We start from the raw sequence: 14,967 nt of genomic DNA on the forward strand, positions 1-14,967 counted from the left end.
GGAAGGCCATTCCCCCCCCCCCACTGGAATTGAGGCAAACGGCTCCCCGTCGGAGCAGGGGGAGGCGCTTCGGAGTTCCCAGGCTGTTATGTTGGGCGCGAAACAGAAAGCAAACATTGCGAGATTCTGATTCAGACTGAGGCAGACATGATTTATGGACACTTCGCACTGTAAATAATATGCACCAATAAAAACATCTGAAAGACAAGCAGATGTGGAGGGTCGTTCCTCAAGAGTAGCCACAACAACCCCTGACAACCTCCCTCAGTGATCTATCCCTTCAACATGGTCAGGGTATCGTAATGCAACTCACGCCTGCTCATTTTCTTGATATTGGTCTGAATGATTTCTCCAAAATGTGATGCTTTTGAAACTATGGACAGGATCCCTGTTTGGACAGCTAAGTGGGAGATGCAGGACTGAGTTACTTAGATATGTAATTTTTCAATGGCCAAATTACAGGATGGGTTTTGATTTTTGTGCCTGGCTTGGGGAACCCCTGGAACCTGGAAAGGCATGCCAGAGAGAGTTAAACTAGGGTTATTCAAATGATCAGGATCAGTAGTTTTCTGAGCATCCCTAGGATTTCTGAGAAGCCTAATGATTCTTGAGAATATCTTCAGTGAGATGATGGTAGGGGGTAGCAGCCATTTTTAAAAGAGCAAGCATCCTAATTCCATACTGCTGGGTGCTTCTGCATCGCAGATGTTTAAGGAATGTTATCAGATCTTATGCTTGGTATTCCCAGTCACTGTGACAGAAGTCTTACCAAAGGAGAAGAAGCAGAAGGAAGAGAAGACCATTATGCTTGGTCAAGCTGTGATGGACCTTCTACCTTTACTGGAAGGTTGGTGATAGAATTAATCCTTGGTTTGCTTTATCCCTTTCCTTGGAATGCACACTATGGAAGTTATACAGTGGTCTAGTTAGCACTTAACACTAAGCCATGGCTTGCTTAGTTTAAACTTGGCTTGTTTGATTGTTCAAACTCAGTCCTATAGCTTGACCAAGAGCAGCTGGTGTGGTAGGTGGGTTGGTGGGTCTGGACAGGGTGGGGTGGGGTGGTGGTTGAGGTCCGGCTGTGTGAGCAGGCTGGTGGAGCCAATCTGGTGCTGTTACTGGTGCACAGGCACAACCCTACGCTTGCCCCCCCCCACTGGCATACCCCATACAGGTAACTGGCTGTTGGCAGGAGGGCAGCTCCACATCTCTGCCCTACCGCACTGACTACTCCAGAGCTTAACTATGCTTGGTTTGTTCCCAACAACCCATGATCACACGCCATGGTTTGTTGGCAACTTACAAACCATGGCTTGTTCTAGCTTTGGCTCGTTATTACCTATGAACCCATCTTGGTTTGTTAACTATGGCTCATTTGCCTGCTCCATCCCAGATTCTTGCCAACCTACAGAGCAGCGTGGCAAGAGCAGCTGCGTTCCCTGGTGCTCTCCTGAAAAACTTCCTTTTAACACTGCTTGACCACACCTTCTTTTGTGATTCCCCTCCAAAAATTCTTTCTCTTTCTCTGCAGGACTCTGTGAATTTAGTGCAACACTTCCACTATACCCTGTGCTTGGCTCTCCCCTGGAGACCCGGCCAGATGCCAAGGTATTTATTATTATTATTATTATTATTATTATTATTATTATTATTATTATTATTTTAAAGAGGCATTTCTTCAAAGGAACTGTATGCAGCAACATAACTTCAATATCTCTGGCTTCAAAATATTGGTGGTTAGCACTTCAATCCTAACACACATTATTTTATTTAAATTGTTTCTATCCTGCCTTTTTGCCTGGCTATATCTTTCCAGCTTAAACTTAATATATAATAAACATAAGGTTTTCTTTTTAAATGTAAGACAGTTGACTGAAAAATATACTCTGTTCCAACTGCTTCTCTCCAAGGGTTGTTTAGTGAAGTGTGGAAATCCACACACACCCAACCCCCTATTTCGTTTTTGTGCCTGAAATAAACACCTCCTCATTATTTATTTGCTTATTAGTGTGTGTGCAGTGCTCATCATTCAAAGCATTTTTATCCAGCTTTAAAGCAAAAATATTTTTAAAATTACTCCCAGATTGTCTTACAAAAGTGTCAGAGACAAGTAAGGATGGGGAGAAATTTGGTTCAGTTCACACTTAAAGGAGGATCTACCTAATTTGCACTTGCTGAAACAATATGCAAACTGAAACACAACCATCCTTCAAATTCACACTTCTCTGAATTCTGCAGTGCATTGACCAACTAAATAATGTGTACAATAATGATATACTACAGTAAAGTGTACATACAAATGCGTATATTGCTAAAAACTAATGCACAAGAATGCATTATATTATGGGAAACAGTTTTGCAAAAATGTGTATATTTGGGGAAACTGCATAGAAAAATGTATTACAAAAAATTTCCACTCAAATGCTGAGGAGGACCTGTATTTGTTTTAAATTCCAAGCTGGTGTGGAGAACTGAACTTAAGACTTAGAAAATGAGAACTGACAGATTTCACCATCCCTATTGATAAGATAGTCCCTGCCCCCAAGCTCACAGTCTAAAAGACACAACAGAAAAGGAAAAGGAACTTAGAGACAGGAGGGGGGAAAGCAAACTAATGTGTTGTTTCTTAGCTGAATTATTGCTCAGAATTCTCTTGGGCAAACTGGATTGTCTGCAGCTCCTGCCTTGGAAGCATGGGCTGGTTCATCCATGAACCCTCATCATGGGTGGGCTACAGGAACCCCCGGTGTTATGTACTGAGCTGAATCCTAGAACAATAGGATTCAGAAACAGCGGGAGCTACCCAATCCAACTCCAGGTGGAAGTGAATCCGCAACCTGATTGGCCTGCTGGAGCAGCCAATCAGGCGGCTGGCAGAAGTGAATCTGCTACCTGATTGGCCTGTAGGAGCAGCCAATCAGGCTGCAGGCAGAAGTCAATCCACAATATAATTGGCCCACAGGTGTAGCCCTGAAGTAGCCAATCACGCAAGGCCCATTGTGTAAATAATGTATATAAGCAGATGGTTTTGGGAAAAGAGCCATTCTTCTTCTCCTCTTCTCCTTGATGACTATGAGCTGAATAAAGAGCATGAAATTCACTCTCGACTCCGAGTACATTTCAGTACATTTCACCCACAATGACTGTCTTTGGCACCAGCCCATAGCTGCCAAGTTTTCCCTTTTCTCGCGAGGAAGCCTATTCAGCATAAGGGAATTTCCCTTAAAAAAAGGGAGAACTTGGCAGCTATGCACCAGCCACCTCTCAAGATTCCTTCTCCCGAGTCAGGGAATAGACCCAACAATCTCTCTCCACATTCATTTTCCTCAGTTTCTGGCTAGGTGGAGTTTGAAGTGGGTGGGAGGGAAATGTCCTAATGACTGGATTTAGCAGAGAGACCTGACCCAGCTGGATCACACTAATCTAAAAATGAAGCAAAGTGACTGTTTTCTGCTCAGCTGTTTTCTAAGGATTTTATTGACACCACTGACTTAAAACAGATACAACCATCATTCCATCTTTCTGATGAACTCTGAAAATCCATGGGATCCCCTGAGGAACACCATGACAATTTGAACTCGCATAAAAGCCATATACAAGTTTATAGTGCCGGCATACCCCAAACCTGATCTTGTTTTGTAGTGTGTCATCAACGTAACAGTATCTGTGCAGGAGAGTCTGCTCTCCCTATGGCAGTTGTCTGAGGGCAATCTCCTTAGAGTGACTGTGGAAGGTGTTTATTCAGTCCCTGAATCGTTCCTGCCCACTGGACCCCCACAGAACTATATGATCGGCTTGCATGTGCCTGCTGTTGGCGAGGTGAGTCCTGCTGGGATCCTGAACTCTTGTCTTCACTGTGCTCTTGCTCATGCTTCTCTTGCTGTAGTCACAGGGTGCTGTGATTGGGGTGACTAGTTAGTAATAGCCAATAAGACCTCCATTGGCAGCTGGAGCTTCCAGGAGGCTGGAGAAGGGGATTCAGCATCACTCTCCCACCCCCACCCCGCAGTTCCCTTTTGCTGCTGTTAGTCTCCTCTGAGGAGCAATGGGAGAGCCAGCTGTCAGTCTTCTAGTCTGGTGAGAAGACCAATCTCCTCTGAACTGTATTTAAGCCTGGCTTCCGAGGCTTCTTAGAATAAGACCCACACCATCACTAGAATTTTATTGCCTGTTAAGTTTCTCTCTTTTTTGCTTTGTACATGAGTACATATACAGTATTAATTATTTTGTAATAATTGAATTTATTCTCTGTCTACTAAATCATTGATTTTTTTGCTTCCTTTGTATTTATATAATGTTTTATAAACCTTTTCCCCCGCAATCTCCACCCTGCAATGTTGTGTATTTGATAATCAATGGATGTCCATTGTAAGCTGCTTTGGGCACCGCTTACTGTGAAAAGGTGGCATATAAATGAAGTAAATCAATTAACTGAGGTAAAAACCAGAGCCTTCTCACTCCAGTTGTAAGATACTAGATTTTTAATTAGTTACATAATTGATTCTATAATTAATTATGATAGTTTCGGGCATCGTGGATGGCAAGATGAACAATGTAGGTTTTGGGGGAAACTGAACTGTAGCAGAACGGATACAGGACAGGAACAGAGAATCGGATGGAAATCACTGTCTCCTTATATCCATATGCATGGTACACTTAATGCAGAGTGCAGTACACTTAACACATAGTACTGTACCTTCCCTACCCTTCAGCGTTTGTTCCCTAAGATGGCTGCCTCACCCTGCCGAATGGTAGGGCCAGCCCTGTGAATCCAGATCCACACACCACATGATAGATGTGGAGGTGGCAAACCATCCCCTGCCTCTGCCCCTGGAATTGTTGTGTGGTCTTCAGCAAGTCACTGGCTCGTTCCTTGAGCAAGCCTCAGGTTTAATGGTGGTCCCCTGTTTGGAATTGGAGGGCAAGAGCAAGTCATAGTTTGTCACTATGGATGTGATGGTAGGCTGTGATATACTGTGAAGCAGGAACTAAGAGGGGGAATTGGAGCCTGTGAGGGATGAAGGGTCAGGTAGGAGGGAGAATGTGAGCCTGAGGTTGGGGTTTTGTGTTAGAAACACACTGAGCCACTGGTTTTTCCACCTCCCTTGTAAAATTTGGAAAATAGTGGCCTGTCTCACACGAGCTATTTGGGGGTGCCACAGTGGAAACTTAAAAGGCACTTTGCAAATTAAAAGACCTATATAAATCATTCTTAGCCCTCCCTTTTGTAACTATATTGGGGTGTTTATTAGGGTGCATCTGTACCCCATTTGTATCCATGCCACTCTATACTGTATATGTATATGTGTTACTTTATCCTTTATCCTTTATGATCCTTCCAGAAAGAATGCCCCTTCCTGTTCAAGAATGGAGTACTGAAGTTTGGTGGTGAGAAAGAACCACTACCCCGGCCCAAAAAGTGGCCGGTCACCAACATCTTAGCACCAGGAGGGCAGAATATCCCAGACTCCTTTATCGTTGGTGGTGCTTACGAGGAGGAGGATGGAGAGCTGAACACACCGGAGGTGACTTTGAAAGAAAGAGCTGGGACAGAATATAATCAGAGTAGCTATTTAGAATCTTAAAAATGTGATAATTGCTGGGATAAGTTAGGCCAGTGCCTAGTTTTTCCTGAAACCTTGTCTTTTGGTACTGGAGAGCCAAGAGAGAGTGTAATAGCTGAAAATGAATGTGATGACTTACACTTGTAAGTCTAATGTGCAAAACAAGCATAGGAAGCGTCAGAAGGATGGTGTTCGGAGGGAAGCATCTTCCAAGATATGTTTGCTTCCACTCATCTACTATTTTCCACACTAGAATGTACTTTGCCCATTCTGTCCCATCCCCCCCAAAAAAAATGTTTCTAGTGCCACCATTGAAAATAAATGCTAATTTATATAGTGACTGAAATGAGGGTTTCCTGCTGCAGAATTTATCGTTTTCTTTACATGCTGATTTCTAGAGCTTCTAAATGGTTCTTTTCTTCCTTTCTTTTTAGGATAGAGATCTCAGGATCCAGGGAGAAACTATTAAAAAACGGATTATGTGGGACTTGGAAAGGCGCTGCTACTTAGATCCTCTTGCTGTGCTCTGGTGAGAAAACGCAGGGCTTTCTCCATGGGCTCATAACTTACATAGAGTGGCCCAAAGGAACTAGATGAGGCCTGCTGCAATACAGTGGCTAATAGCAAAGAACTGACAATCTTGTGGGAGAGAACTTCAGACACTATTGGGTGGCTGAGATCTGACTGGCCTTGACCTACTGTACAAAGGTTATTATGACAGTTACTGAGATAAAGCTCTATATCAATGCTAAGTAAGTGTTAAGGGAAGGGCCAGAGCCCAGTGGCAGAGCATCTTCTTTGCATGCAGAAGGTCCCTGGCTGGTTCAATACCCGAGCATCTCCAAGTAGCGCTGGGAGAGACTTCCTGCCTGAAACCTGCTGCCAGTCAGCATAGACAAAACAGAACTGGAAGGAGCAATGGTTTTACTCGACAAAAGGCAGCTTCCTACATACCTGTGTGCATCTATGGCTTGGTTTGCAGTGGTGTCTGTGGCACATCAGATTATTAGTATTGGTATCATAACATTTATATCTTGCCTTTGCTTCAAGGAATTCAAAGAATTAAGCATGGCCCCCTCATCCCATTTTATCTTCATAACAACCTTGTGGGGTAGGTTAGGTGGAGAGAGAAAGTGACCAGCCCAAGGTTGCCCACTGAACTTCTGGGGAGGGCTGTGGGGATATAAACCTGGGTTTCCCCCATTCCTAGTCCTAAATAGGCAACTGTAGTGGCTGCCAGTGGCTGAAGGGGTGCAAACAACCCATGCATTTTGCAAAGCAAATAGGAATAAGCATAATGGTGAGAAAGTGAAATGTAACTTGAATTTCTGTTACTGAACAGAAAGTGGCAATTGCTCCGTGTCTGCTTCTTTGTGATGCAAACCCTCTGCACCTGGCATTAGCAGTGAGAGTGGCAACAAAATTTAGAGCCAACCAGAAGTGTCAGTCAGGACTCCATTACTTGGCTGTGACTGCTGGCTGAAACACATGTTTTCTGAGCAAAGATGTATGGTATGGCCACATTTTAGCTGTATTCATACAAAATGGTGGCCATTTTGTTCATTGATACAAAAGACTAATTGGTGTTTAATCTTCATTATATTCCATATTTTTCTCCCAACAGCTTTGTGAGGTAGATTAGGCTGACAGATGGTAACTTCAGGGGCAAGTGGGAATGTGAACCCCAGTCTCCCAAATCCTGGTCCAGCACTCTTAACCATTACATCACACTGGTCTAGAATAATTACTGTTTTCTGCCTGTCTTTCTCTATGCCACAGTTTTCGAAAGCGGATTGCAGATTGTCGGTACTGGCCTGTGGAGATCACCAGAGTGCCTATAATCACTTCCACCAAAACAAAAGGTGGAAAAGGAGACAAGGTAAAGTACCTGTTATGCTTAAGCAAGAAAGGTGAGGACAGGTGGGTGCTTAAATGTTGCCTTGATTCATTTGCTGGAGGTATTTTGCCTGGGGAAAATCTGCAGCTTAATGAAGAAGTTCAGCCTTCCAGAGGAGAGTCAGTCATGAACCAAGTGTGGACTTTGGTTGGCATTAATGGAGGCAGAATGTGTGCGTATTAGAGACCTGAATCATGTATACACATTATTATTCTTTTATATTTTGCATTACCCCATAGCTGCCAAGTTATCCCTTTTTTTCAGGGATTTTCCATTATGCTGAATAGGCTTCCTCACGAGAAAAGGGAAAACTTGGCAGCTATGCATTACCCAGAGAAACACAAAAGGGTTTCAAAGCAAAAGAAGAGCATTCGTATAATTGAAACTGTTTAATCATACTGGTAGAGCCCTCAGGGATGTTGTGAGCCATTGCCCCATCTCTTTTGTTGTTACTTGCCTGGATGTGTTCTTGAGACAAAAATGAGCTCTGATTGTTGATCAGTTGGTTTTTCTTTATTACCCATGCTAGAGGCTGATTGCCTTTTTGTTCCTTGTCTCCGGGAGGCTCAGCTGGAAGTTCCTTTCTTTGCCAGGACTTCATACCATAGTGCTGCCTAAAACCTTTTCTTGAAAGCAAGGCCTTGTCCCACTTGCTTGGGCTTTCACCCAGCATACATTCGAGAGCACTTATACCCATCTGCCCTATGATTATCTCCGAGATCATTTTGATCACTTGCCTCCTGTTATGAACTCCCTTCCTTGCAGACTCTCCAAAGTCCAAACCTGAGCACCTTTCACAAGCCCTGTGAGGCTTGCATATTTCAGGATGACTGAGTCACCAAATGATGGGAAAAGTTCTGGGAATTTGCTGAAATGTTCTTCTGTTTTGTTGCTGCGATTCTGTTCCCTCTTTGCTTTGCCTGCTTGCTGTGAGCTTTCAGGACTATAAATCTCAGCTTTTCAATTTCCAGGGAGGAGGAGGTGGCGGAGGAGAAGAAGAGCAGATTTCATTTCACGGTGTGGCTTACATCAACGTAGTGCCTTTGCTCTATCCTGGGGTGAAGCGGATCCGGGGTGCATTCCGGGTCTACCCTTATCTGGACAATGAGGTGTTTGAAAAGGTAAGAACCTGCACTAAGTGGCCTGCCATTCACTTGATGCTCTTGTCACGGGTCTCAGCAAGTAAGGTGAGTCTCCCATGCCTGAGCAGGAGAAAAGAGGAAAGGCTTGAGCCTATCCCAGGATATATCTTGATGGAGCCAGGAATACAAGGCTGAAGACAGATGTAATATTTCAAATATTTAAGGCACTAAGATTATGGAGTTGCAAACATACCCCCCCCCCCAAAAAAAACCTATGTTAGAATTGTTTAGTCATTTAGTCGTGTCCGACTCTTTGTGACCCCATGGACCAGAGCACGCCAGGCATTCCTGTCTTCCACTGCCTCCCGCAGTTTGGTCAGACTCATGTTGGTAGCTTCAAGAACACTGTCCAACCATCTCGTCCCCTGTCATTCCCTTCTCCCTGTGCCCTCAATCTTTTCCAACATCAGGGTCTTTTCCAGGGAGTCTTCTCTTTTCATGAGGTGGCCAAAGTATTGGAGCCTCAGCTTCAGGATCTGTCCTTCCAGTGAGCACTCAGGGCTGATTTCCTTAAGATTGGATAGGTTTGATCTTCTTGCAGTCCATGGGACTCTCAAGAGTCTCCCCCAGCACCATATGTTAGAATATCTGGTCTAAAAGGGGAAGACAAGAGCCAACTGGTTGCCTGGGAGCAGTTACTACATGTCATAGGCAAACAGGTGAAGTGGCTGTTTATAAGCCTGTAATATTGAAAGAGGAATTGCAGTGAGTTCTTCACCCATGGTGTGAGACCAGCTTCTGCAAAGACAATCTTCAGTCCTGTCAGTCTTCCGTTTTTTGAAAGCTCCTTGTCTATGTCCACATGTTAAGCCTTCCCATTATTTTTAAAAGGGAACATTTTCAGACAGTAGCCAAACTCTCTCAGGGACTGCAGTGGAGAGGAGAGGTATCTTGCTGGTGTTGTGTGCATTAGCTGATCAGGTAGATTGGGGTGTGTGTAGCTTCAACAAAATACAGACAGTAGTCCCTCTTTTTCCTCACCACTGTTCCCATTGCCCATTTGCTTTCCTCTTCGTTTGGACCCAGCCTGCGTCACCACACTGAGGAAGAAGGGCAGGCATGTTGAGGTCAGTTCTCCTTGGCTCCTTTTTGCTGCTCAGCTGCTTCCTGAGGGCAGGTGATACTCAACTACTGTATCAGTCTGAATATAGGTCACACTTTTCCTCCAGATCTTATATAAAACCTGAGAGTGGCTTATTACCATGCTCATATAGGTAGAGAAGCCATGATTTTAGGGGAGGGGGCAGCTTATATTCAAATCAATATGATATCTTATTGAGCAAGTTGTTTATCATCTTCTATAGAACAATACTCACCCAATCTTTCTCTCATACAGGATTCTCATAGTCAAATATTAGTGATAAATCAAATGTTTCACTGTGATTTAATATATAACTATAAGAGCTTAGAATCTGATTTAAATATAATCCCTCACATTTCAAATTGAAAAGCAGCTCTTGACAGACGGTGTCGGGGGCTGCAACAAAATGTTGCAGTATGGAGTGCTCCTGTTGAGAAATTTGTCAGTCAGCCATGTCTTCTTATAGGATGCTCCATGCCATTCTTTCCCACCTCAGTTTTCCTTATCTGCCTCTCTCCAGTGGTTGCTTGTCATTCCACACACCTTGATCACACTAAGTACTGGTACCTATTTGACTGGGAGGTTTTTGATGGGGCAGAGATGTTTTGTTGCCTTAGTTCAGGTGTGGGGAACTTTTGGCTCTCCAGATGTTGCTGAACAACAGCCAGCCAGGCAAGATGGGAGCTGTAGCCCAACAACATCTGGAGGGCACTGGGTTGGCAAAGGTTGCATCAGCACCACAGGAAAACGCACATGGCTGAAGTTCAACATTTAAAGCACACTTTGGTTTGCTGTGAGTTGCCTTGTTATCATTTGTTCCTTCTCTCTTGTTTCAGACGAAGTGTCTCTTCAGTCTTTTCCGTGACATCGGCCATCAAGCAGCCATGAATAAAATAGGGCTGCTCACCCCACATACCAAAGGTATCCTTGGGAAGACCGCAAAGGAAGACAAGCCCCCTAAAGAGGTCATAATGAGAAAGGTGAATGTGGAGAGGAAGTCCTGGTGAAATTCCTGATGCGTTTGAAACCATAAAATTACTTGGCAAGGAGGGCAAACAGCAACGAGGGGATTGTGCTTTGCATAACAAGAGCTGGGGAATCTTTGGCCCTCCAGATGAAGCGGAACTTTGCATCCGCTTCAGCAAGGATGTTCAGTGGCTAGGTATGATGGCAGTTGTTGTTCAGCAACATCTGGAGAACCAAAGTTCCCACCTGGAAGCCTCCTGTATAACCACTGTAAATGCCACATCCCAAAATGACTGTGGAATCATGGATAATGAATGGTGAGAACACCCCATGACTGTTCCTGAGGGTCAAGTCAAAGCACCACCAGGCCTGTTACAGCTGTGGTGTTTTCTTTGGGCTGTGGTGGCCCATAGCAGAGTGCCCTGTGGTGGACTCCTCAGACAGTGGCAGTGGGCATTAGCTGCAACGCTGAAGTTGAGACAGCTGGCTGGCTCTATCCACTATTTAGTTTTCTTACATTGCCTCAGGGAAATGCTTTGAGGTCCTTAATTTGGAATGTGGGACTGCAGATAGGCTCTAGGTCACATGGCTACCATAGTTCTGGCTTTGGGGAACAGAAAGCCAGAAGCTGATTGGATAGAAGCTTCCCACGTAGCAGCTGTGCTAAATCTGATGTAGCAATCATTGTTATTTTTTACAAGGCATCTAATATTGCAAGAAGGGACACATCTGATACCACAATAATAGAAGCGGCTGTATCTATATGCCAGAACATTGAAGGACAGGTAAATATATTCCTTAAGTGGATGATCGGGAAATTGTGTATTTTAAAAGCTGGGACTCGGGTCTGTGTCATGTGAAACCCGTGGATTAATAAGGGAGTGCCTCTCAACTACGGGTGTGTCTGTGACATGTAGCGGGTTTGCTGACATGTAATATCATGCTATAGTTTGGCATTGCACAAACAAACCCTGTGCTCACACTTTTCTTCTTTCCCTTTTCTCCTGTGTGCTCCATTTTAATTAGTTACTTTGTTTTTCTTAGAAACCGTAACTTGCCATGACACATGAACAACAGTTTGGGCAGGCCATTCAAATTAAGATTATAATCGTCAAATTGATCTTTGCACTAGGTTTGGGCTAACCATGGTTTGTTGGTTGAGATATGTGAGTGGGGTGAGGCAGGGGAATGCACAAGTACAGGCCTCATTCATGCAACACTATCACCATGGTTTGGTGTTAACATTTTAACCAAACCACATGAAACAGGATTGAAGAATTAGGAGGGGAGTATATTTCTGTATATTTGGTTAGTAAGATAGTATATTATATTTGGCCATTTTACAGTAGAAGCTGCCTGTGCACTGTTAGCGGATAACTCACCTAAAGCTAGCAGGAAGGGCACAGCAGGTGTTGATCAGAATTAGAATCACTGACGGACTCATCTGCTGAATGCAACGTGAAGGCAGAGATACCGTTAATGTAAAGCCTATGGTGGCCAGAATGCTCGTTCCTATTAGGAATTCCCATCCTCCACTTCCTCTTTTGCACTGGCTGGTATATGGTGTGAGAGAGATGCAAACTGTTTAATCTTCATCTATGAAAATGCTCTTAAGATCTTAAGACTGAGAAAGTTTCAACCTGCTTTGTCTTTTCAGCAATATATCGAAAGCGGGACGTTTATTGTGATAGAGTTTGCACTGGACAAACCTTTGGTGCCCAAGCGTTTGCCAGAGGAGCTCGCCAACCGGTGCGCATGGGCAATGATCTGGGGAGGGAGGGATGTCAAGGAACACTTTCCATAATATTTATCATGTATCCTAAAGTGCTCTGTAAATTCTCCTTCAGTGGAGGAGGTTCTCCTGAGATGGGTTATTCCTTCCATTTGCTCCATGGGCAAGGCCAGGCCAGTTAGTGCAGATTTTTAATCTTCCATGGTGTCCTGTTCTGACCATGAGCCAGAGTGGAAAACATCTGAAGGTGGCAGGAAAGGTCATGCTAGAGTTGTAGGACCTTGGACAGCTCCGGCAAATTGCTTGCTTTTACAAAGGTCCTATTCACACTATCATTAGAGCTGGGGGGAGAAATTAGATTCTGTTTGCATTTAAAGGCAAAATGACCTAATGCACAGTTTTCGGTCTGGGTTTTAGTCTGGGATGTAACTTGAGGAACTCCTGGCTCATAGGCTTAAGTGTTGGGATCTGGGTCTAGGGTCAACATTTATGTATAGAATTGCAGACTTGGGACTCAATGAATTTTGTCTTGCACATACAGGGTAAAGGAGATGATTCCTCCACGCCCTCAACTCCCTCGAAGGACTGCAGGAGCTAAGAAGGTATAGAGTGGAATAAGTATACTCACCCAGCTTTCTGTACTCTGCCTGGGGAGTGGGGAATTGGAAATTCTGTGCTAGGAAAAGCTAAGTGCTGCAAATAGTGCATATTATCTCTTACTGTGTGTAATTTATTTTGCCTACTTGATAGAATTTATTCTGGTTTGCCTTGTTATGGGGACTTAAGCAGCACACAAAAGCTGCACCACCCCCGACCACTGGAAAGCTTGTTCAGCCACTCTAGGGCTTCTGAAAGCTCAACAGGCATTGTCTTCTTACACATATTTCCAAGCATTTATTTGTTATCATGAGAGCTATAAACATGCCTTTAAAAGGGGGGAGGAAATAGAGAATTGCTGGAAATCCTCATTATTGCATTAAGCAGGCACAGTATTTTGCTTCCCTGTAGAATCACAACACATACACAGCCCTAAGAATTTGGTTAAGTGGTACACTATCAGAATCTACATGCCACTACCTTACGTGGTGAGCCTTTGGGCTGAAAGCTAACCTGTCTTCTGAGTGGCGGTCTGTAATTCTGAAGGGATCCTACTCACCTTGCACACATTTGCCAAATAAATTAAGAATAAAAGCCATGTACAGGGTTCCAGTTTTATCTTTGCAGCAGTCTTGTGAGGTAGGTTAAACTGAGACACAGGCCGGAGGTCATTCAGTGAAGTTCATGGTTGAGTGAGGATTTGAACCGACATCCCCTTGGTCCTCTTAGTCTGGCACTGTCTGCCATGCTGTGCTACCTCTGGCATGGGATTACAATAAACACTATCTCTTGCTTTCAGCCATCACCCAGCAGTGCTGCCTGTGACCCTACTCTTAACACCCAGCATGGGTTTTTTCTGGTCTCAATTCTCTTTCAGTGCTTTGATGCTCCAGAACATACATGGCAGAAGTTTTCCTTATCTGGGTATCTAAGCACAGATTTGCACTACACCTTGCACTTTTGTGGGAGGGAAGTCTTTCAGAGACTTCACTGGTGATAAACTGGTATATTCAGTCAGGAGCGTTCTTTCCAAGCAAGAGTTCAGATGAGCCACTCGTTGTCTCAGTCTTTTCTTAGGAACATAGGAAACCGCCTTATGCTGAGCCAGACAAGTGGTATTTCTAGCTCAATATTGTCTACTACACTGACTGGCAGTGTCTCTCCAAGGTTTCAGACTGGGGTCTCTCCCAGCCCTATCTGGTGATGCCACGGATTGAACCTGGGACCTTTTGCATGCAAGACAAATGTTCTCCCACTGAGCTTCTGCCCTTATTTCTCCGTCTTTTTAGGCAGTAGAAGATTACCACTCTCAGGTCACCAGCATTGCTGAGGCCATTCTGGATGAGTATCACGAGCTGTTTGGCAGGCAGTTGGTTGAAGGGTATGCCATTGACAGCCACACCCTGGAGGACCAGAAATGCCAGCTCAACTATGAGCTCAACAGCTCTGGGAAATACTTTGCTTTTAAGGAGCAAATCAAGGTATAAGCTCCATTTCAATTCATTTCTTTTGTACATGGTTGTAACATCAGTGAATTTCTTCAGCTCTTTCTCTGATAAAATGATATCTTACTGAATCCCCCTGCATTTTAAAAGCCACGTTTTCTTTAAATCTCATTTAGCCCAATAGGGGGATTAAAACCTGTATTTTCTGGATTTCTCTCTCCCCACCCCACTCCCCAAAATGTGTTTGAGTCCTTTGGCGTCAAGTGGAGGGTTTGTGTTCCCTGCAGCATGCCGTGGTGAAAATTGTGCGAGAGAAGTACTTGAAAACAACTGCATTTGAAAACTTGGACCAGCTCCAAGCTTTTCTGAGTGAGCTGTACGTGTACCTGGTGGATCAGATGCATGTCGCTCTGAATCAGGTAAGGCCAGCTTGGAAGAGAATGGCATACCTTAAAAAGTGTCACATCTACAAACCATTGTTTTATTCTTGGGACTGTTTGAGGACTTGTCAGAGGTTGGAGTAAGAATCAGTGTTGGAAGCTG

At 44.1% G+C, this 14,967-nt stretch overlaps 1 protein-coding gene across 7 annotated transcripts in view; it reads left to right on the forward strand.

Moving 5' to 3' along the window:
• CFAP70 (cilia and flagella associated protein 70) overlaps window positions 1–14,967 on the forward strand; it is a 34,996-nt gene that overhangs the window by 3,642 nt on the left and 16,387 nt on the right. For all 7 annotated transcript variants that reach the window (XM_088656652.1, XM_088656649.1, XM_060282403.2 and 4 more), the window contains 13 exons: window positions 749–847; window positions 1,532–1,608; window positions 3,643–3,819; window positions 5,343–5,525; window positions 5,999–6,093; window positions 7,344–7,443; window positions 8,433–8,582; window positions 10,521–10,664; window positions 11,352–11,435; window positions 12,308–12,399; window positions 12,924–12,984; window positions 14,269–14,460; window positions 14,712–14,843. In XM_088656652.1, the coding sequence (XP_088512778.1) occupies window positions 749–847; window positions 1,532–1,608; window positions 3,643–3,819; window positions 5,343–5,525; window positions 5,999–6,093; window positions 7,344–7,443; window positions 8,433–8,582; window positions 10,521–10,664; window positions 11,352–11,435; window positions 12,308–12,399; window positions 12,924–12,984; window positions 14,269–14,460; window positions 14,712–14,843 (1,586 nt within the window). The remainder of the gene's footprint in view (window positions 1–748; window positions 848–1,531; window positions 1,609–3,642; window positions 3,820–5,342; window positions 5,526–5,998; window positions 6,094–7,343; window positions 7,444–8,432; window positions 8,583–10,520; window positions 10,665–11,351; window positions 11,436–12,307; window positions 12,400–12,923; window positions 12,985–14,268; window positions 14,461–14,711; window positions 14,844–14,967) is intronic.

This window comes from Zootoca vivipara, chromosome 13 (genome assembly GCF_965207765.1).
Source record: "Zootoca vivipara chromosome 13, rZooViv2.hap1.1, whole genome shotgun sequence".
NCBI lineage: Eukaryota > Metazoa > Chordata > Lepidosauria > Squamata > Lacertidae > Zootoca > Zootoca vivipara.